We start from the raw sequence: 23,710 nt of genomic DNA, 5'->3' as shown, positions 1-23,710 counted from the left end.
TCTACAGTCTTCGTGTCACACAACATAATACTAAGTGATCAAAAAATTAAGCACCATATAGTTACAAATCAAAATTAACTCAAACTAATTGATCAAATCATGAACTCAGAAATTTAATTCATACCAGATGTGAAATCATTAATCAGTACACCCGTGAATGTTAATTCATAATTTAAAAAAAAAAAAAAAACTAACTACGATAATACTTGTTCCAACAAAGATGCTCAACATTAACATACTATTGTCATTGATGAAATGTAACTAGAACTCCAGCTACTTATTCTTTTTGGTTACAAAGGCTCCAACTACTTCATTCATCTCCCTCTCGGTGCATTTAGCATCATACTTATGATCTTTGCCCTCATCTTTGTAAGTTCACCCTCCACAAAAATGCTTTTTAGTGGCATTTCTTCTGCTAAATGTTGCAGGTAGTACATAATAGCCACAACACAGTCAACCCTGAGAGTCATCAAATGAATATCAAACACTAATATATGTACAATGTAAAACAATTTGAATGGGAAGAGAATTTAGAACACGTACGATGATTCACCTTGTTGTGGTCAAACTGGGCTCAAGGAAAGGGGATACTATGTACCTGCATGGCTCAGAAAGATATATGTTTCCTTCTCCCCCATTTTCAATAGCTCCCTCACTATTATGGTTTTCCCTTTCCTTTTTTAACCAATTTTTCTACCACTCCTGTTGTTAAAGCTAACCTTCCGTTTACTTGATTCCGCTTCAGAAATTCAATCACCGTCTTATGTTGCAACCCAAATACCGATGTTAGTGTTATGTTCTAAAGGAAATATCCCAAACAAATTTGAAGTGGTTGTTACTTACCATATTCTGAGCATCTTCGTAGCACTTGTCGTTTAATTTGTCCCCAATTGTCAATGGATTGTAATGATGCCATTTGTGTTTCTTTGTTATAAGGACCATCAGAGTGAATGTCAAACAGTTTGGTGCCTCAAAGGAATGAAAACGAAATCACTCATTCCAAGATTTGGTATCAACATATCCATTAACATTTGTTCTAGTTGTTGGATTTCACCACATATCATGTATTCCTACAATTAAAACTAGTGAATCTGACCTAATTGAGTAAACCTAAACAGCCATTGGAACGACCAAACTTAAAAGTAGAAAATTAAGAAAATATGCATTGTATCCTTGGTACTGACTACTAAAACCATGTTAGTTTTTACTTTCAACCATTAATAAATATGACTCATACTTTTACCCAACAATGTGTGGGCATAAACAACCATTTCATTTTCCTTGTTGGATCTAGTGACTAGTGAATTGAAAGTATCTCAGAAAATGCATCGATAACCTGCGTGCATTTGTCATATTGAAAATCAATTCAACTAGTTATAAAGGCCAACAAGTAATTGGTTACTTTGAAGGTACTAACTCCTTTTAATATATATAAACTAACACAGGTGCAGTCCTAATTCTTTTAGCAAGAACTCAACATCTTGTTTGAATACAGTAGCCACATCACCCTCCCATAACGGTTCACTTTGGGTTACCCATATGAACAAACATGTAAATATTTTTTGACATAATACATTCCATCAAACATAAAGTGCATACATAAAGTGCATGCAACATGGCATTAAAACAATTAAGATAAATGTGGACTCACCTGGACGTAGTGCATCTAAGATATTTGTCAAGTTTCTCCATGTCTTTTCCATCTAGGCATTTTCCAACATTATTACTCAATATGTCAAGTGAGGGGTTCAGTGTAGCCATTGGTTTTTCCTTTTGCGGTCCTCAACCATGGTTTGAATATTTTCATTCTGGTTCGTACCATCTGTTTTGTTGTTGTAGTATTCAACCGGTTCATGCTTCCTCTTTTTGATTAAATTGGCTTGGTTATAACCAACACCTCCATCTTCAATAATAAAGCCAATGTTTTTTTATCATAGGTGAACACCCATCACACTTCCCTTTTGAACGGTTCGTTGGTGTCCTTTTAACCAAAGGTTCACATTCAAAATCTTCAAAGACCACCTTCTTTTGTTGTTTATTTTTTAATCCTCTTACCATGGATCATTGTGGTGACATTCCAATTTCTAGATCACCATTACATAGTCATGCAATTTCCTTTCTCAACGTGTGGTCTCAGCTTCAAGTACATTTTTTTTTCAGTCTGTAACTTTTCAAGGGAACTTTCAACAATGTTGACTGATTTGGACAGTAAATCAGTAGTTACTTCAGCAACCTCACACCTGATATTCAATTTGGACAACTCCATTTTCAGTTTTTCATTCTCCCTTTGCAAATTCTCCATGTTGTTGACCATTATCAAAGGTTAAGCTTCTTCATTTGCATTGTTGTCAAAACTTTGGGATGGTATTATGTCCAATTGGGGAAATCACTTGGACTTATCTTGCTTGATATAGAACTTCTCATGCTACTAGGTGCTTTGTTCTCATATGTATGATTTGGTATGACTTCAATACTAACTCTTTGTTCTCAAGTAAGCTCATTTTCCACGAGGATTGAATGAATAATTTGTATTTAAACTAATCCTTAGCTAATTATTTAGAACAAGGTTTCAAAAAGGTTGATTTTGGAATTTAAAATAATAAAAACGAATTTAAATAAAAACAATTAAATAATTGGCAAAGTAAAGCAAACAAAAAAAAAAAATGTTTTGGAAAATAATTTAAACACTAGGGTTTTGCCGTCACCATTAACAATCCTATGCAATTCTACCAATTACTTATGAATTTCTACATACATGATTTGAAGGTTAGGCTTTCCTAATACATATTTTCCTTGTGATATTCAAGCGAAAATGTAGATCTAACATGCAACCCATCTGTGATGTTCAGATCAAATCTAAACATACAAAACTCATTAAGTTTTGTGAAAACCCTCTAAAAAACCATGCAATCTTTAAGAGTGTGATGTTCGCCTTAAGTGAACTTTCAATTACTAATCACAAGGAGCCTTCCTCAATGGGTGATGTTCCAACAGAAATTGCATCAAATTACTTGTCTAAAAACCCTAATGGTCGCGAATCACTAAAACAATTAGATAGTTTAATCATGGTGATTAATAATTTAAAGCAAGCATGCATCCATTCATAAGCAAATTAATAAAATCACATATTTATGCTAAGACTTGTGGCTTCACCCTATCAAAAGAACTTAGTTACAAACAATCATAATAAAAATTAAACAAAATATCATTAACTAGAAAAATGATTGAAAACACCTTGTAGGTAAAAAGTTTGAAGTTCTCCAAAATAATGCGTGCATTCTCCCCCCAAAACGCTAATGGCTAAAAAGCCTTATTTATACTACTCCAAATTAAAACCCTCATAGAAAAGATTTTAGAATAAAACTAGGAAACATAATAAAATATTAAAACATACAATAAAAGGTTTCCTATTTGAACTAAAATTCGGACTTCTCAAAAAATCAGACTTTTGACCAACCAAATCAACTCCGATTTGGTCCCAAAATATCTCTTTTGAAAGTTGAAGACGTCCCCTACAAATCCTTAGAATGGATGTTCTTAAAATATGTCATCTTGACCTCCAAAATACCCAAAATGTCCAAAAGCGGCAATATGGGAAAGTTGCGGCTGGGCCTTTATTTCATTGCCACAATCAAATGACTTGATAGAAAAATCTGGAATTTTGATAAAATCATCTTGAAACACTCACGAACATCCTCTAATTAAAATCGCTCCAAAATTCATCTGTTTGATTACTCAAGAGGAAGTCGAATGTCCTACATTAGAAATATAATTCAAAGTATCAAAATTCATACATAGTAACCAATAAATTATTACTAAGATTAGGGTAAAATATATAGTATAATATGGACAACCAACAAGCTATACAAGTATAAACTAGTGTGTTGATTATGAGAGCTAAACACATTTTCCACACCATATAGCTTATGATTATGACAAAACAAAAGAACGAATAGTAGCTTACAAGTGATTCGTGGGTCCCGACAACAGTAACAAATCGAGGAAGCCAAACAATCATAGCTTCAAACAGATTTTCATGGAGTAAGGGTCCAGATAGTTACAAGAACTGAAATACTATTTGTGAGAGTAGACAGCCTGTTAGAAAATTTGAAAATTTTCATTGATTACAGGTGCAATTCAAGCCATTTTAATGTCGTGATTTCAACTGGCCACATCTCTCTCAATCTCTGGATTGTTACGAATCTGAGAATAGCAAATTTAAGGTTACAGTTCTAACATTTAAGATGGCAGGCATGTAAATAGTGGTAAAAACTTTGGTATTTGTATAGGTGACATGTCATGGTGCATTGAAATAAAGGATCTTTTTTAGATACTGAAAACCTCTTAGGTTCTATTCTAAAAATTATCTTTGATAAGGACTAATCTCTAAGAGCCTCTTTCATTTTTCTCCTCTTCGTCATTTTTGTTCATTACATCATATTTATATTTAACGCATATAGGACTCAAACTCTAATAATGAGTCGGAAAAAATGAGTGTGATACTAATATATTGAATATATATATGAATCACGCTCCTATAATAGGCCAAAAAAATTTAAGTGTGATACTAAATATATTAAACTCATGAGTGTGATACTAATATTGTAAACTCACACATTGTTATAGTAGTAGTGTTATAGGTATCAAACTCAAACTGTCTAATATTTATACATACCACAGTTACTCAAATTACTGTGAAGACCTAAAAGACATAATAAAGTTTTAGAGCTCGTTTGGAAGTATTTTTAAGGGTTAATCTCAGTTTACTACACTGAAGTTTCTTAGTTTTCAACATTTGGTACATGAAGTTTTTTTCGTCCTAGTTTGGTACCTAAAGTCATAATTCTGGGACACTTTCATACATCTGTTAACTTTTCCGTCAGAACCTCCGTTAACTGATGACGTGGCGCCTACGTGGACAATGATTGGGCATCACGTGTCAATATGAGCCCACATGAGTATTTTAAAATTCAAAAAAAATAAAAAATAAAAAATAATTTTGGACCCACCATCTCCTACCTCACCTCCCCACCCCACCCCTCCCTCCCTTCACTGCAACCTGCACCCAACCTCTCTCCTCTCATATACAACTCGCTATAATCAAACCATGGCAGCCAAGCAGCACCGACAGCGACAAAGGATAAATTTCTCCTTTTACCGTTCTCAACTCGCATCCATGGTTGATTAAATCAAGTTCAAGACGAATAATCGAAGTCCAAACCGCATCTGCCACCTCATTCTGCTCCCGCAGCCCAGCACCATCTTCAAGCCTAGCAAAACGCAACAGCAATCTTTTGCCCACCACCGCTGCCCAGTCTCTTGTACCGGTTGATTTGAAGGTTAGTCAAATTAGGGTTTGTTGGGCTTTTTTCCGTGGAAGGAGACGCGAAGACAAAGAGTATAATCGTTGGTGGATAGAGCCGATGATGAAGTGTTGGGAAGATAGGTCGTAAGCGAGGATTTATTTAAAGGTGGGGATCAGAAATTGACGATTGTGAGGAGTGACGAGTGACAGAAGTGGATTATGGAGGTGATCTTGCGATGGTGTTAGTGTAGACATCAAAATTTCGGTGAAATGAATGTTGACTAATAATTAAAATTTCAACTCTCACGTGTCACATAAATTTTACATGTAGCGTGTGACTCAACGAAAAATCGAAATAAATTGGAAAAGTCATCAAATAGGACACGTGTCAATACCTGGCAGAAATAATTTATTTCATCTGATTATTTAAATCCAAAAATCAAGTTTTGGAATTCTATAAATAGGAAGCCAAGGCATTCATTTTAGGGGAAGAGAGGAAGAGAAATTTACATTACACCAAAACCTTGAAATCTTGAAACTCTAAAGCTCTCAAGCAAATCTCGAAGGATCAAGAAAGCACTTTTCGTTCTTTGTCAAATCCTCCTTCAAGATCAAGCCCCAACGGCCCTTGAAGAACTCCCACCAACTCAAGATCAAGCCCCGACGGCCCCTTGAAGAAAGTGTTCATCATTCATCATCCGTTCATCCTAAGATCAAGCCCCAACGGCCCTTTGGATCAACAACCTCAACAAACTCATACACCCATTCTTCAAGATCAAGCCCAACGCCCCTTGAAGATCCATTCATCAACTGTTCATCCTTAGATCAAGCCCCGACGGCCTTTTGGATCAACAACTCATCCACAAACCTACACCCTACGAAGATAGAATCAGAGGATCAAATTACAAAGAGATTGTAACCCCAAAATCATTAATACAAAAATATATTTTGTACACGTATTCTTGTTTTAGGAATTTTTCGTGTTTACAGTTAGTGGTGGAGGAATAGACTGTGGGTACTGGGGAGAGGGATTGGGAAGGGGGTGAGAAAAGGCTTATGGATGAGGGCAAATTGGAATTGCAAATTCGCGGGGAAGATGAAGCTTCAACGAAATTGCAGGTTTAAGGGGTTTAGGTTTAGCAAAGCAAATTGCATATTTAAGACGGTGGGTCCAAACTATTTTTTTTAATTTTAAATTATCTATATAGGCCCATATTGACATGTGGCGCCCAATCATTGCCCACGTTGGCACCATATCATCAGTTAACGGAGGTTATGACGGAAAAGTTAACAGATGTATGAAAGTGTTCCAGAATTATGACTTTAGGCACCAGACTAGGATGAAAAAAACTTCATGTACCAAATGTTGAAAATCAAGAAACTTCAGGATGGTAAACTGATATTAACCTTATTTTTAAAATGACTGAAAGTGTTTTTGGTGAAATTTGTTCGGGGTTCCAAAAGTACTTTAACACTATGTTTGGATGGAGAATTTCTAAATTTTCATAGAATTCTAAATGACGGGAATTACAATTCCCAGTAATTGAAACCCCATCAATTGAAATTTCATTGTTTGGATGTTGGATACATGGAAATTGCAAAATGAAGGGAATTACAAATTTCATTGTTTGGATATTCCCTAGAATTTGTATTTCATAGAAGAATACAAATTTGAAAAAAGAAAAATGTTAAATGGTAACAAAGTCATCAATGATAAAGGTCATCAAACCAAAAATTGGAGCTGCCAAACAAGCACTAAAGGAAAACAGTCTAAATTTTCCAACAATTAAGAACTTCTCAAGGGTCTGCAATAATATGATAAGAGTTGATTGAAGTAGGAAAATCCATGTAAAGCACACTTGCAAATGACAACGAACATTTGTGACATGCATGACTTTTATTCTAAATGTCTTACTGAAAAACACTAAAATGAGAAACATAATGGATGAGAAACATAATTAAAACAATCTTATGCACCTCGTGAAGTAAGTAATAATACCATATTCTTTTTCTTCTCAATTGGGAGTGTCTTCAACATTACAAATTGCTTGTCATTTTCAATCAACCAAGCATATGCTTTGATTTGTTCTTCTTTGCTAAGATCTAGTATTGCATTTACTTCATCATATATCTCTGTTGGATCAAGTTTCTTTGTGTCTACAGAAATATAGTCTTGAAAGTATGAAGCCATCTTGGCAAGTGAATTTGCAATCATATCTTTAGGGGTGGTTGATTTTCTTTTTGTATGAGGCACATCAACAAAACTTGATGGCTTTCTCTTGCTTTGAGTCTTTTGACCATTGACTGAATTAGGTGAAATCTCATTAATAATTTCAATATCTTCTAAACCTTGTGCATCACCAGCCAAATCTATATGATCATGTTCATTATGCAGAGGAGTCATAATCTCAACATCTTCTACACATATTTCAGCACCCTCACCCGTGATTTTATCTTTGTCACATAAATCCACTATATCATCCCAGTTTGGAATGAACTTCCAACGAAAGCTTTTAGCACCACCATGTGACTACCAATCAAAACATAAAAGATCAAAAAGCAGACCATAAGTATAAGAACAATTAAAAGAATTCAACACACACAAAAGAAAATTAATGAACTTGTTACCTCCAAGTACTCTTGCTAGGAAGGGTTTTCATCTACATTTATCATCTTTTTGGTTGCATCCCAATTAAATCCACTTTGGCTTGGTATATCACTCACTATTGCATAAATTTTTTACTTCACACGATTTCGAATGTTTTCAACAGTTATATGAATATCAAATGAAGCAGATAATATGGTTGCAGCAAAATTATAAGCAGTTGTCTTCCAACCACCATCTTCTTTTTTTTCCAATCTTTGTTCTTCGCGAAGAATGTCAGCTAAAGCACGTTCCATATCTACATTCCATCTAAAATAATTATTTTCCTCTCCTTCATTTTCAATTTCTTGGTTCTCATTCTTTCTCCTTGGTTTTTGTTTGCATACTGGTTTTCTATCAAATCCTTCCATTGCTCCTAACATAAAAAATATAGTATTGAGACGTTAAGTCAGTCATAGACACATTCATAGTAACAATCTGAGTATCAGCTCATATTTATACATTCATAATTATATGGAACTAAGCTACAAAAACTTGAGTATAATTGCTTGAAATAGACATACATTAAATGGTAACATAATGGATATAGCTGCATGCACATTATCTTTTAAAAAAATAGCATTATAAATCAAACATAACATGTTCAAGAAACACATAAAGCCATAGTATTCATATGAAATCCACATTCACTATGACAACACAAACTAAAAGCAACTACTTTTCCATTAGGAATTATTGGCAGCTCTCTGAGCTTGATAATCATGGAACATCTGCAATGCCAATGTATCACAAAACGCTGTCCATTCAATAGTAGCTTGAACAGATGTAATCACATCAGAGTTATTTTCATTTTCCTCTCTTGTTGAACGATTTAACAACTCTGAGTCGACAAATGCTAAAAATTGTAAACCTTGAGCTTCTAAAACTAGATCAGTAGCTTGCTCGGTTCTAATAAAATTATGTAAGATACAACACACATTTATAATCCTAACTTGCATTTTAATGTCGAAAAAGGGTGGTGAGCATAATATGCTCCAAGGGCCATCAAAAACCAAAAATGGAGGACTGCTATACTATGTTTTCTTTTCTTCAATTGAAGTGAAGGAAACAATTCAAGGGAAGAACCAATAGAGTGTTTTTAAGCAGTTTAGAAAGAGTGTATTCCCTCCCCCACCCCTATCCCCACCCCCCCAAACCACCATCACCAAAAGCCTTCCACATTTCCCAAATAAGGTTAATTACAGACCCAATAGACAATTCAATCGGAGAAAAAAACATAATAAGCGCACCTAACATAAAACTATCAGCAAAATTCACAATTCTATAATGAGTATACCCAAAAAGCTAAAAATAATTACTTTTTGCAGGAAACAATTAACGTGGCATTCTAATATCCACTTGAACTTTTTATTACGAATTAATTTTAAAAATATAGTTTCTAACCATTTTAAAAACCCTGAAACTTTGAAGTTGTAAAACTCTGTATGCACTGATTTAGTAACTAAACCACAGCTTGCTGAAACTTTAAATTATCCAAACCCCATGCAACATTATTTGACACGCGTGCGCTTCACGGTTCCGCATCTGCTCCGAAACCCGAAATTTCAAACGTGTCAAAACCGGAATAACTAGACCGGGTTGACCCGTCCATGGATCCAGGAAGCACCAGGCCACGAATTCTCCGTCTCTGCTCACTGCTCCCATCGGCGAAGCTTACTGTCCATTCCTCACTCTCCGATTCTCTCATCCAACAACGCCATTTAGCAACCCTAGAATTCAATTCGCTGGAAATTGAAGGTATTCGAGATGAGGCTGCTGAAGGTCGCAACCTGCAATCTGAACCAATGGGCAATGGATTTCGACTGCAATTTGAAGAACATCAAGGAGTCCATAGTTCGGGCTAAGGATGCCGGCGCCGTCATTCGGCTTGGTCCCGAGCTTGAGATTACTGGATATGGCTGCGAAGACCATTTCCTCGAGCTCGACACTGTTAATCATACGTAAGTTCTCACTCTCTACGTTTCAAATGATTGGTTAAATCTTTGTGAAGTGATAAGTTAGAATAAAATTAGCCCATATTTAGTTTAGTTAACTTAGTTTGAAATTGGGTTTTGCATTTTGCGTAAGAATTAAGCTTAAATGATAGAAAAATCAGAATTTTTGGTCTTATTTGTGGATGAATTAAGTGGTAAATGTTTATTTAAAGATAAATTTATAGTGAAGGTTTTAACTTTTAAGTTATTGTAAATGGTAATATTTTGGGTGATTAAGAAATGTGTTTTTTTGCAGATGGGAATGCTTGAAAGAGCTGTTAGTTGGGGATTGGACTGATGGCATATTATGCAGCTTTGGTATGCCTGTGATCAAAGGGTCGGAGCGTTACAATTGTCAGATTATTTGTATGAACAGAAAGATTATCATGATACGCCCAAAGATGTGGCTTGCGAATGATGGAAATTACAGGGAACTTCGTTGGTTTACGGCATGGAAACAAAGAGACCAACTTGTGGACTTTCAGTTGCCAAATGAAATTGCTGAAACTTTGTCGCAGGAATCTGCGCCTTTCGGTTATGGGTACATACAGTTTCTAGACACGTAAGTGCCAATATTACTTGCTTTATTTTCAGTTGGTCAGTTGTATTGTGACTGTGTGCAAATATGTTGCTTTTGTAGCAAATCTAATGAAACGTAGGATTGGTTAGGTGAGAATAAATTATTAGAGAGTTTCCCCGCGTCAGTTTGGTAACTGTTAGTGCCGCAAATATAAAGAGTGAGTGCCGCAACTCCCTTGAAAATTGTCTTCATGATATTTCATAAGACAAATTGAGTAAACTACACAATTCATGATTATTAAGTTCTTTTAGAACTTTGCAGTTGCCCATGTTTTAGTATTCATGTCATCACAATTCATAAGTTCGTAACACATTGTAAGGTGTGTCTTGTGCGGGAAGTTGTTGTTGGTTGATCCTATCACTGCTTTATCTAAAATGTGCCCCAATTCAGATGGCTCCGAGGCCAGCCTTAGTGTTGCAGGAGTTGTAATTTTATTTCAGCATAGTATTCTCTTTCAGTCATAATCTAATTGTGGAAATTCTAAATCATAAGCATTGTTCCCTTATTAGAGCTGTTGCCGCTGAAGTTTGCGAAGAACTTTTTACTCCTATTCCTCCTCATGCCGAGCTTGCATTGAATGGGGTTGAAGTTTTTATGAATGCAAATGGAAGTCATCACCAACTTAGAAAGCTTGATATTCGTCTTCGTGCTTTTATAGGTGCTACTCACACTCGTGGAGGGGTATACATGTACAGCAATCAACAGGGTTGTGATGGTGGTCGCCTTTACTATGGTACGTGAGAATACATTAATTGGTGGATATTTTTCTCCAGTGTGGCTATGCATTTTGCTTAGAAAATATTTGTATCAGCACTGTATGTGCTCAAGGAAAAAAACTTGTAAATGGACAGTGTCTGGTTGTTGAACTATGGCAAATTTGTGGCAGATGGATGTGCTAGTGTTGTCATAAATGGAGATCTAGTTGCTCAAGGCTCACAATTTTCTTTGAAGGATGTTGAGGTTGTGATTGCCCAAATTGATTTAGATGCGGTATGTTAATCTTTTCACTGATTGTATGTGGGGTAGTGTCTGAATTTTCCATTTAAAAGCTACATTGAATTCCAGTGTCTTTTATTCCACAAAATAACGAATAAATGGTTGCTCATTTTGTTGAATTTGGATTTCTTCTACTAATACAGATTCCTGGAATTTCCTACGATGACTTTACCTTACTTTTCGTTTTCCTTAATGGCAGGTTGCTAGTCTTAGAGGATCTATAAGTAGCTTCCAAGAGCAAGCGAGCTGCAAAACCAGGGTTCCTTTTGTGGAGGCACGATACAGCCTTTGTCAGTCTTTTAATCTGAAAACGTGCCTTTCTAGTCCTCTGAAGGTTAGATCGAGTTCTAGCAATGACCAACCCAAGTAGTTGGGGTAGTGATTTATTTATCTATTTATGTATGTATTTTGTCAAAGGGGTAGTGCAGATAATACTATGGAGTTGTTGAGACAAGAATCTGCATATAAGGTGGTTCCAGAAATTCTTGTAGACTTTGTTGAAGATGAGCATGTTGATTTTCAAAACTGGAGGAATGGTTTAGAGTCTTTAGACAGTGTTAATTCTGAGCATGTTGATTTTCTTGGATTCGATGGTTTTCATTTGTCTGTTGTGCGGAAATTCATTGATCCTGCCAATCAACTGAAATTTGGATTAAAACGTTGTTGGTTGAGAGATTGACTGTAGGAGATGAGTGGAATTGGTTGAGCAGTTTGAGATAGTCTAAATATTTTAGGAGTGGGAAGATTCAGTGCCAAGGCAAAAGTTATGCGGATAATTTATTTTGTTTCAGCAGTTATCACCAAAAGATTCGAGAACGAATTATTTCCAACCCGGTGGATCTGAAGCTTGAGAATAAACATAAAATGTTCCAGAATGGTTCATTATTCAAAATCACTCTTTGTTAGGCATGGGAGAATCCAGTTTTGGACTCGAGGATGAGTTCTTTCCAAGCCAGTGGAGTTGATGTAGAAGCATTCAGAATATTCCAGGGCTACTTGGGCCTGCTGGCCAAGTAGGCTTTGGTTTCTCAGTGTTGGTTTTTCAAGAATTTGCCTAAAAATATTTATAGTTTACATCCTTGTGTATTTCTGACCGTATGTTACAATATAACAAAATATTAACATGATTACTTTGTAAGACTTCAATTTAACATTTAAATTCACTTGAAATTTTAGTTATGTGGATAAGCTGTGATACTTTGACAGAATTTATTAAATGTGGTTTTCTTTAATACAATTGAATATAATTTATGATTTGCAGATTAAGTATCACTCTCCTGAGGAGGAAATAGCCTTTGGTCCTGGTTGCTGGTTATGGGACTATTTAAGAAGAAGTGGAGCTTCTGGGTTTTTGCTTCCTCTTTCTGGTGGAGCAGATAGCTCCTCAGTAGCTGCTATAGTTGGTTGCATGTGCCAGCTTGTTGTAAAAGGTTAGTTTTTTAATCCGATATTTGTGTACAATAATTTCATTTTTTTTCTGCCGTCAACTTTTTGGCAACACACTGCATTTTAATGTAGAAGAATACTCGATGGGTGGATGGAGTCTGTAACCATTTCTTACAGGCATACGATAAACAGTACCTGCATTGATCCTTTGCCTTGCAAATACTACTGTCGTAGAAATAACATATGCCACATTTTGAAGTTTGAACCATAATATTTTCAACTAAATTTGAGTAGTCTTAGCTTACTACTTAGTCGTAAAACCAGTATCTTAGGTTAAGATGAACATAGAGGTATCAGGCAGTCTCTCCTTTGAACTTATACTAGTAGTCTGAGCACAGAGGTGGGAAAGGCATCTTATCCTACTGGGAAAATGTTGTCCTCTGAATGTGTATCATCCATTTCTGAATCCTGATGCACTTGTATGCAGAAATTGCAAACGGGGATGAACAAGTCAAGGCTGACGCGATACGGATTGGACAATACAAGGATGGACAGTATCCTACTGACAGCAAAGAATTTGCAAAACGCATATTTTATACTGTTTTCATGGGATCTGAAAACAGGTGGGTTCAGTTTAGACATACACTATTTCCTTGTGTGAGCCATGTGCTATTCTGCTTGCGGCTAATTTCCTTATGTTGCAGATCCCAGTGCATTAGCTAGTTTACAGGTAGGAGCATCAAGATCTTCTATTGGATGCTACACCAAGATTAACATTTAATGTTTTGCGGTCTCCATTGCATATCGAGTGTCATCAGTTGATATGAAAAATGAAATACATTAAATTGGGGAGGGCATCGTAATTTTTTCTTTCTTTGGATTTTAGCAACGCCTGAGATTCCTGAACCGAATGTGAAAGTAGTTTAATTAGAGCTCGTTTAGATGTGCTTTTAAAATGACTGAAAGCACTTTTGGTAAAAAAAAATTTTGGAAACAATCCTTAATAAAAATGTTAGTAAATCCTGGAAAAGCACTTAGAGTGCTTCCAGGAAGAAGCACATAACTGGTGCTTCTTGTCAAAAGCACTTAAAGTGCTTTTGGAACCTAAAAACATTTTCTCTAAAAGCACTTTCAATCATTTTAAAAGCACATCAAAACAAGCCCTTAGTGAAGTTTCCATTATAGACTTGCAGTAGTTTTCTCAATATTCCAATATCTTGCAGATATGTGCTCCTTTATGATACTAAAGTAGCTTGTTCCTTGCAGCTCTGAAGCAACAAAGTCACGGGCGAAAGTTCTAGCTGATGAAATCGGCTCATGGCATCTTGACGTTCCTATAGATGGTGTTGTTTCCGCACTTCTGTCATTATTTCAAACAGTAACGGGAAAACGACCAAAATACAAGGTAAAAATTGTCTGGCTTCAAATTCCTCCATTGGTTATGTTTGCATGTCTATATTATGGTAATTGGGATCACCACAGTTGCATAAAAACTGTAAATAATTGTGCTTTAAATTGATTCCTCAATCTTGTTTTATTTGGATAGGTAGATGGTGGATCTAACGTTGAGAACTTAGGTTTGCAAAACATTCAAGCTAGAATAAGGATGGTGCTGGCTTTTATGTTTGCATCACTCCTACCTTGGGTTCATAATAAACCTGGGTTTTATCTTGTTTTGGGTAGCTCCAATGTGGATGAAGCATTGCGTGGTTATTTCACCAAGGTATTGTATATTTTTTTCTTGTAGTGTATGTTAATAAATTCTAGTACTTGTTGCCATTTTGTCGTATCTTAATACTCTTAATCTGCCTACTAGTTTATATCTGAGTACTCTTATTCCTGCATAGTATGACTGCAGCGCAGCAGATATAAATCCTATTGGAAGCATTAGCAAGCAGGACCTTCGAGCATTTTTGCGATGGGCTGCCACGCATCTTAGTTATGCGTCCTTGGCAGATATTGAAGCAGCTCCACCCACTGCTGAACTGGAACCTATACGTTCCAATTACAGTCAGGTAATAGCTCGTCTTTACCTATCCAATTGCATTATCAGTAATTTTTCCTCAACTGTAACATTTGCCCCTGGAAACATGTTAAATATAATAGGGGAGTACCTGCGGAAAATGTTTTATGCTCCTGAGTCCTGATCCCTGTCCTACCCATACGAGATAGGTGAATCTAATAATGTGTTCTGTGTAAAACAGCTGGATGAAGTGGACATGGGAATGACATATCAGGAACTCTCGGTCTATGGAAGGATGCGCAAAATTTTCCGCTGTGGTCCCGTATCCATGTTCAAGGTTAGTCCAATGCTTTATGGAGACCACTTAAGAAGTATGGGCTGGTCTATGCCCATTTCCATGGTCGTATGGTTATTTTCCTACATGGAATTCTCAGAGGACATGATTGCTCATTGCATTGTCAACTCTATAAAATATTGATATCTTTTGCTGTTCTCTAACAACGACCTTCATCTTATATGATTCCTTGTTACAGAATCTCTGCTACAGATGGGGTGCAAAATTGACTCCACGAGAGGTGGCTGAGAAAGTGAAGCACTTTTTCAAGTACTACTCCATCAATCGACACAAAATGACTGTGCTAACACCTTCATATCACGCTGAGGTATATATATGAAGACTTTATGAAACTAAGTTCAGTCTAAAATGTTGTCCCTGTTGTGAAGCATCAAATGGAGTATCTCATTTTATTTCACTTCATGCAGAGTTATTCACCCGAGGATAACCGGTTTGACCTTCGCCAATTTATATACAACGCGAGATGGCCATTTCAATTCCGGAAGATTGATGATCTCGTACGTGAGTTGGACGGTGACAGGGTTCATTTGGGAGATTCAAGTGACCAAGACAAGTCGGTTGATATTTCACATGGTGCAGGTGGCATGGGAGTTGTGGCAGCAGGCTCAGGCAATCCAAATGTTGGACTCTAGGGTTTATCTTCTTCTTCCTTTTGTTTCTTCTGAAGAGAAGAAAAGAAAAAAAAATGATAAACTAACAGGCGAAAAAGACGTATATTTTATGTTTCTTACAGCTCTGCATGAAACCTTCGCTGCTCGACGTGCTCGTGCAAGGCTTCTGTACATTATTTCATTGAGTCTAATAAACGATTCACGATATTCACGGTGGTTAGAACTGTTAATTTCGCAAATGATGGAAATTATTGCACATGCGTTATTATTTGAGAGTTAAAACCCGCTAGCCTTGTAGCTCAAGGTCGTGCCTCTCAGTTTTCCCTGGCTCCCATAAACGGTCAGCATTTTCCATTTTTCTGAAAGAGAAGTGGGAGTTTTCTTTGCTCTCATCACGGCATATTCCGTTTCCCCACCCACTTCTTTTCCCCAAATCTATAAAATATAATAACACTCTTTTGAAATAGATCCAATTTTAGGCTTTTGACTTTAAAAGTCCAATTTTTAGACTTTTTTCAAAAACCCATATATAATCTAAATGAGGCTCTGCGTCGATTTCACTAAAGGCAAAGTTGAACCACATTATTATGGTAAGCGTATTGCTAGGCTGAGTCCACTCTCCAACCCTCTTAGAATAGATACTTCCATTTGTTAAAAAAAAATAAAAATCCAACACTTGTAACTTAAGTGGTTGATAACATTTATCTTTATTCTTAATATTATCAATACGAATCTTTTCTTTTTAGTACCTCAAAAAAAGCAAAAAACCAAAAAACCGACGTAGATTTATTAATGAAAAATTTTCACCTGTCTAAAACTAGTAAATGCATTATTTACTTGGAAAGCAACGGGTACGTGACTCGCAACTTGGCTCATCATATGATGCCAAGGCAGATTACGCATGCATTTAATCACTTTTTAAGCCCTACTAATCATTAATTAATGCATATCTTAATATACTACATATGATATTAACCAGCAAATAAAAACCGACGACCAACCAAATTTAGGAACTCTGTTTTCTTTATCAAAATAAAGAAATTACAGTTCTAACAAAAAGACCTGAAATGTATCTCCACTTCAAAAACAAGATAAGCCGAGGGAGTCGTCTCCCTCGGCTTCTTCTATCCCCATCGGAAAAATTACAGTAAGTCTCCTTCCCCTAAACCTACAACCACTCTCTCTCTCCTCACTGCTTCCAACTGTGGTCGATGAAAATAAAATAAAGCTACTCTTTTAAAGCTCGTCATGCGACTCATCGTCCTCCTCCGAGGCTCCGGCACCACCTGGGGCACCTCCTGACCTCTGGTATACGGCTGAGATGATGGGGTTGCACACGGCTTCAACCTCCTTGAGCTTCTCATCGTAGTCTTCCTTCTCAGCGGTCTGGTTGTCGTCCAACCATTCGAGGGCTTCCTTTGTGGCAGTTTCAATCTTTTCCTTCTCATCGGACTCGAGCTTGTCAGCAAGTTTGTCTTTGTCGTTGATCTGGTTCTTCATGTTGTAGACGTAGGTCTCCAGGCTGTTGCGAGCATCGATCCTCTCCTTCACCTTCTTGTCTTCCTCAGCAAACTCCTCTGCCTCCTTAACCATGCGCTCAATCTCCTCCTGGCTGAGACGACCCTTGTCGTTTGTGATGGTGATCTTTTCAGCTTTACCCGTGCCCTTGTCTTCTGCCCTCACGTTAAGGATACCGTTAGCATCAACTTCGAATGTGACTTCGATTTGAGGAGTTCCCCTGTTCAGTAAAGAATAACGAAATACTGTTAGAATCCTTGGAAACAAACGGGTGGCAAATCATAAGGGAAGATTAAATGCCAGCATATACAGACCTTGGAGCTGGAGGAATTCCGGTAAGATCAAATTTACCGAGGTTCCTGCAATCTTTTGTGAGACTCCTTTCACCCTCGAAGACCTGAGAAATTAAATAGAATCCATTAAGAAACCGATATGCATTTGCACGAAGACTTAACTAAACTATGCATTTTATTGTCATCAAATTGACAAAGAACAATACCTGAATGGAGACAGTTGTCTGCTGATCCTGGTACGTGGTGAAAACCTGGGATTTCTTGGTTGGAATAACGGTGTTTCTTGGGATAAGCTTGGTCATCACTCCTCCAACAGTTTCAATACCAAGGGTGAGAGGAGCGACATCAAGGAGAAGGATATCTGAATACCATAGTAAACATTTGTCAGTAGTTGCTACAGCAGTTCAGCTAATAACCGCTTTATCAAATATATCAAAATTATCTGCGCAAGAAGAGAAATGAGTATTACCTTTGGTTTCTTCACCACCCTCTCCACTCAAGATGCTTCCTTGTACAGCAGCACCATAAGCAACAGCCTCATCAGGGTTCACACCCTTGTTTGGCTCCTTGCCATCAAAGTAGTCCTTAAGAAGCTGCTGGACCTTGGGAATCCTGGTACTTCCACCAACAAGCACAATCTCGTCGATCTGTCGCTTCTCCAAGCCAGCATCATCCATAGCCTTCTTCACAGGTCCCATGGTCTTCCTGAACAAGTCGTTGTTCAACTCTTCGAATCTAGCTCTGGTGAGGGGTTCAGAGAAGTCCACTCCATCGAAAAGGGATTCAATCTCCACACGGACCTGGTGCTGGCTACTGAGTGCTCTCTTGGCACGCTCGGCTTCCCTCCTGAGTTTTCCAAGGGCTCTGTTGTCCTTGCTGATGTCCTTTCCGTGCTTCTTCTTAATCAACTTGATGAAGTACTCCATGATCCTCTGGTCAAAGTCCTCACCTGCAGAACAGCACACTGACGTCAGCAACATACCACAATGACAATGTATGAGCAAGTAGTTAAACAAGAGACAAGACTTTCTCACCTCCCAAATGGGTGTCTCCATTTGTGGAAAGAACCTCAAAAACACCATTATCAATTGTCAAAATACTGACATCGAAAGTTCCACCACCAAGGTCAAACACAAGGATGTTCTTTTCGCCACCCTTCTTGTCCAAACCATATGCGATGGCGGCTGCGGTTGGTTCATTGATAATCCTAGCAACATTCAGCCCAGCAATCACACCGGCATCCTTGGTTGCCTGTCTTTGGGCATCATTGAAGTATGCTGCGTTTTGAAAAGGAAAACAATGTCAGGTTTATGACCAATACAATCGTATATACTTGGAAAGATAACAGGTTAAATATAAGCTTTACTCACCAGGAACAGTAACGACGGCATCCTTGATTTTCTTCCCAAGGAATGCTTCAGCCGTTTCCTTCATCTTAGTCAAAATCATGGCGCTGACCTCTTCGGGGCTGAAAACCTTGGTTTCACCATCCTTGATCCTCACTTGGATATAAGGCTTTCCATCTCTATTAACAATCTTGTAAGGAACAAGCTTCATGTCCTTCTGAACCTCTTTGTCTTCAAACCTGCCAAAGAATAAGCACCAGTCAGTATTAACTTCCAGCCAGCTTAAATGATTTTAAATCATCAACATACAAAGAAAACACATACTTTCTTCCGATAAGTCTCTTGACATCAAAGACGGTCCTTTCAGGGTTCACAGCTGCCTGGTTCTTAGCAGCCTCACCAATCAGTCTCTCACTGTCGCTGAAAGCCACCCATGATGGGGTGATACGGTTACCCTGGTCATTGGCTATAATTTCCACATGACCATTTTTGTAAACACCAACACAGGAATAAGTGGTCCCAAGATCAATTCCAATGACAGTTCCCAACTTGGTCGCTTCTTCTTTAGCGATGGAAAATGCAAAAAGGCACCCTGTAATGCAAATTTTTCCATGTTAGTACATATATGAAGCACATACGGTAAATGATAATAACGTATCGCTTTCAAACAATAAATTATTGTGTAGTAACTTGTCACGTGGTATAATCAATCCACGCACGTGATATGGTTATTAATCACAAAACCTCATGTATAAACCCGCTCCTCAAAAATTATAATACGTGGATTAGTTATATCACGTGACAATGTTCCACTACCATATCAATATATTTCCTTTCAAACAAGGCTTTGGCCATTGGCATGTCACGCATCACGCAATTAGCAAATGACAACAATTAACAGAAACTAGCAGCAAGCTTTGCACAGATTATTATCATATCATTTATTAAGCCTACTTTCTTAGCAACGCAACCAACACTTTTTATGACATTGCCCATAAGAAATGGTACCACAACGGTTGCAAGATCGAAATCTCCTCGACGTTCGGAAACTTCCATTTCTTAACAAAAATAAAAATTCATCAAATTACCAGCTACTAAACCCTAATATCTGTTAGCAATACTAAACATTCTAATTCTTCCTATCTTATGTTTCAATTTCACCTGACGTATACGAAATCAAGCAAATAAATTTCATACACACACATACAAACGATATATTTACACAACCACACATATCAATCTAATCACTTACAGATCTCAATCATTACACAATTAAATCAATAACAAACAATTTTATAACTATCTCAAACCATCTAGATCTACTCCGACACCTCAACGTAATCATGAATAAACCTATCATCCACCATGTCTTACACACACCAAAATTCAACATCCACTAACAAAAATCCGCAAAAAATTTAAGCTCAATCCACAAATCTCATCGTTTCCGAGCTCAAAAACATCATATCACAGTCAGATCCGCCGCATTATCCCGATCAAAAACAAAAATCTACATAACCTCAAACAAAATATGAAAAAACCAGATCCAGCACTCAGAAACCGAAACACTCACCGAATGTGACGATCGCGAGCACGATCAGAGATCCGCGAGCTCTCCAAGAGCCAGCCATGGCGTCTGCGCAACTACGAAAGCTCTGTGCGTTTTCTCTCTGCGTCGGAGATCGAAGTGCAAAGAGTGATGGCTTCTGGTGGCCTCTCAGGCGATTTTGGAGGAGTCCTCGGTGTTTCTGAGTACAGCCCGTAGGACTCGAGCTTTTATAGAGGGAGATAAACGTATGCTGTCCGCATCTGCGACTCCGTCTGTAACCTGATGATGGCAATTCGTGGAAACATGTCATTTCTAATGACGTGGGCCAATCAGATTGCGAGGCCTCGGAGCTTGGCCAATCATATTCGACTCTCATGTGTGATCGTCTGGTCCGTTGGATCTCGTGAAAGGGTTTACGTGTATGGTGAAGAGTGAGAAGTGCCTGTAGCTTAAGAAGCAAGTATCGCCTCAGGCTATATGAAACGCGCCGTATAAAGGGTGTTGATTGCTCTTCTTACAAGTTCATTGAAAAGTTTTACCTTTTCTTTAGAGAACTTAGTTATATTTAATCTCACTGTTTGGAATGTGTTTTCTTATACTATAGTAGACCTTGTGCATTAAATTTAAATGTCATTTTGCGGTAACGGGACTAATCAACTTTTAAGATCGATTCATTTACTCGGTAAAAGCAGGGTTTACGTTTGGTTTAATGAATCATTTTGTTTAAAAGTTGAAGAGACTGTTATTATTAAAGATACTCGAAACTTTCACACATGCTTTGCATGTGAATTTTTCTTTTTCATTTATAGATCAAAATTGGAACCAACATATAAACAGTAACAATGTGTGAAAAAGAAAGACTAGATTAGATTCTTAAAATCATTGTAACAATTTGATGTTCAACAATAAATTATATAGCTAGTTTATGTCATATGAATATAATTGAATTTATTGCACAATGCTTGAATATAGTCTCTCTTTAATACTGGCAAATTACAGGTATTTAGTTTTTGTTGAGAGAAAAAAAAAATTATTGATATCACGTACCACATAGGTTGGTTAATTACAATTGAGGAAAAAAAGGTATGAAAAAGTTTTATTTTTCTTTAAAAATTTTGAATGTTGCATGTGTATGAACGACTTGTGTGTTAAATTTTACGTGAATTGCATGACAGATTGGAGAAATTTCCAATGTACTTGAAACATAGGCTAGGCCAGTATATCACGTGTCATGATAAAAGTGGAGGGACACTTGACAAAAAAAAAAAAAAAAAAAACACTTCTCCGCTTGTATTATGATAGGTGGTGTACTGATTCATGTTATGATAACACTGAAAACCCTCTGGATAGATTGCTCATGTTACAACTCGTACTGTATTTTAATTCTGAAGTGGTTAACCTTCAGTGCACGTGACACATATGACCTACCATCTTAGTATATTCTCGTAATACCTAATGATGCGAACACGTGTGTGCAAGCAAAACAGAATTTGAAGTACAAACAAAGACTCTACGAAACTTTAGTATTCAAGGCATTCGTGCTACCAGAGTTATGGACAATTTTGTTACCTTATTTTATTTATATTTGGGTTTTGGGTCCACTGGACCCACCCACTCTCTCTTTTCTCAGCACTCCCTCACTTTCCCATCAGTAATGCTATTTTTACCATGTTTTTATACCATATTTATATACCATCTTATGTGGTATCTGATGTGAACAATCACATCATTTAAATTAATCATAATTTAATTTAAATTAAAAACCATTTAATAATGACACACCCCGACCCAGAATGTCCACTAGGACCCCAAATCGAGTTGTGTTGGCCGACACCTGGAAGGTGACGAAGCCATAAAGTGTGATTGTGTATAAAATGTGAATAAATTTGAACCTAAAAGTGTCTAAATACCAGAGTGCGCTACGAGTGGGAGCGAACCTATTTCACACGCGATGTCAGAGCATAAGTAAAGTACAGTAGTGTAGGTAAGAATCATACCCTTAAAAGTAGCCACCAATACTAAGATTAGTCATATATCCTCGTCGATACAAACTCAGCAGTTAAAACCTGAAGGGATACAAAACAAAAGTGTGAGTAAGCAGTAAAACCAAGCTTCCCAAAACTATTACCTTTCTATCAGTAATAACCCCTCACTGTAATTCCCTTATCGTTTTCTATAGGACAGTACAACATATATATATATATATATATATATCCACCTATGCTAAAAAATGGCCAAAACCACTAGTATGCCATGTCCATAGACTCTACAATGCATTAACAAGTAGGCCAAATGAACTTAATCAATATAAAATGATACATCAGCCGAAATCACCTAACGTGATCCGTACGACTGTACTTATATCTCATCAATCATCCCTGCATACGAGTCGGAACCACCTCTAATGGTCTGTACCACAAGACTGGGTGTAAATAAGTACGCTCAAGTCCTACGATCACGTGAAGACTGTGCGAATAATCGCGGGTCACCTACGAGTCGGAACCACCTATAGTGGTCTATACGACAGGCCTGTGCACCTACCTTGAGTCCAAAGTGAGCGTAAGGTGTGGGAGGTGAACATCACATGAAGGACTGTGCCTTGACCATAGGCGGGAGCACTAACACCGGGGTACAGGTATCCATATTTCATCAATCAATACTAGCGTACAAGTCAGGAGTCACCTATAGTGACCTGTACGACTTAATCTATAGCTCATCAAACATCCTTACACACGAGTCGGAACCACCTCTAGTGGTCTGTACGACAGGACTGGGTGTAAATAAGTATTAATCGCGGGTCACCTACGAGTCGGAACCACCTATAGTGGTATGTACGACAGGTCTGTGCACCTACCTTGAGTCCAAGGTGAGCGTAAGGTGCGGGAGGTGAACATCATGTGAAGGACTATGCCCTGACCACAGACGGGAGCACTAACATCGGGGTGCAGGTTTATAAGCTCTCAATGCATCTCAATATAACATGTGCAACTCATGGCAACCAGTACGATAGTATCGGAGTTGCCTAACACATAAATGTAGTCATGCTATAACTCAATCGATTCAACTAATACCATAAATTCACCTGAACTTACCTGGGTGTCCTGTGTTCACCTTTGCACTTGAAAGCATTCCCAATAATTATATGCAAGTAATATATATATATATATATG

At 37.4% G+C, this 23,710-nt stretch overlaps 2 protein-coding genes across 3 annotated transcripts; one reads left to right on the top strand and one right to left on the bottom strand.

The window, feature by feature from the left end:
* Positions 1-9,449: 9,449 nt before the first annotated feature.
* LOC103935936 (glutamine-dependent NAD(+) synthetase) lies at positions 9,450-16,041 on the top strand. 2 transcript variants are annotated; one of them, XM_009345768.3, is made up of 13 exons: positions 9,454-9,910; positions 10,200-10,505; positions 11,033-11,256; positions 11,410-11,513; positions 11,719-11,853; positions 12,781-12,949; positions 13,393-13,528; positions 14,172-14,310; positions 14,452-14,628; positions 14,753-14,920; positions 15,110-15,205; positions 15,402-15,530; positions 15,631-16,041. In XM_009345768.3, the coding sequence occupies exons 1-13, from the start codon at positions 9,717-9,719 to the stop codon at positions 15,853-15,855; spliced, it is 2,202 nt and encodes a 733-aa protein (XP_009344043.1). In that variant the 5' UTR covers positions 9,454-9,716; the 3' UTR covers positions 15,856-16,041. The 2 variants fall into 2 exon arrangements, with proteins under 2 accessions (XP_048422710.1, XP_009344043.1); XM_048566753.1 differs by lacking the exons at positions 15,402-15,530; positions 15,631-16,041 and having other exon boundaries at positions 9,450-9,910; positions 15,012-15,152.
* Positions 16,042-16,839: 798 nt separating this feature from the next.
* LOC103935935 (luminal-binding protein 5) lies at positions 16,840-20,753 on the bottom strand. Its single transcript, XM_009345767.3, has 8 exons — positions 20,565-20,753; positions 19,316-19,583; positions 19,016-19,230; positions 18,680-18,922; positions 18,115-18,594; positions 17,852-18,006; positions 17,667-17,749; positions 16,840-17,572 (listed from the first exon to the last, which is right to left on the bottom strand). The coding sequence occupies exons 1-8, from the start codon at positions 20,620-20,622 to the stop codon at positions 17,071-17,073; spliced, it is 2,004 nt and encodes a 667-aa protein (XP_009344042.1). The 5' UTR covers positions 20,623-20,753; the 3' UTR covers positions 16,840-17,070.
* Between the last annotated feature and the right edge of the window lie 2,957 nt (positions 20,754-23,710).

This window comes from the organism of the source record quoted next, unplaced genomic scaffold (genome assembly GCF_019419815.1).
Source record: "Pyrus x bretschneideri cultivar Hongxiangsu unplaced genomic scaffold, Pyrus_bretschneideri_v1 Contig42, whole genome shotgun sequence".
NCBI lineage: Eukaryota > Viridiplantae > Streptophyta > Magnoliopsida > Rosales > Rosaceae > Pyrus > Pyrus x bretschneideri.
The sequence above is the reverse complement of the archived record's forward strand: the minus strand, read 5'-3'. Positions and strand labels throughout refer to the sequence as shown.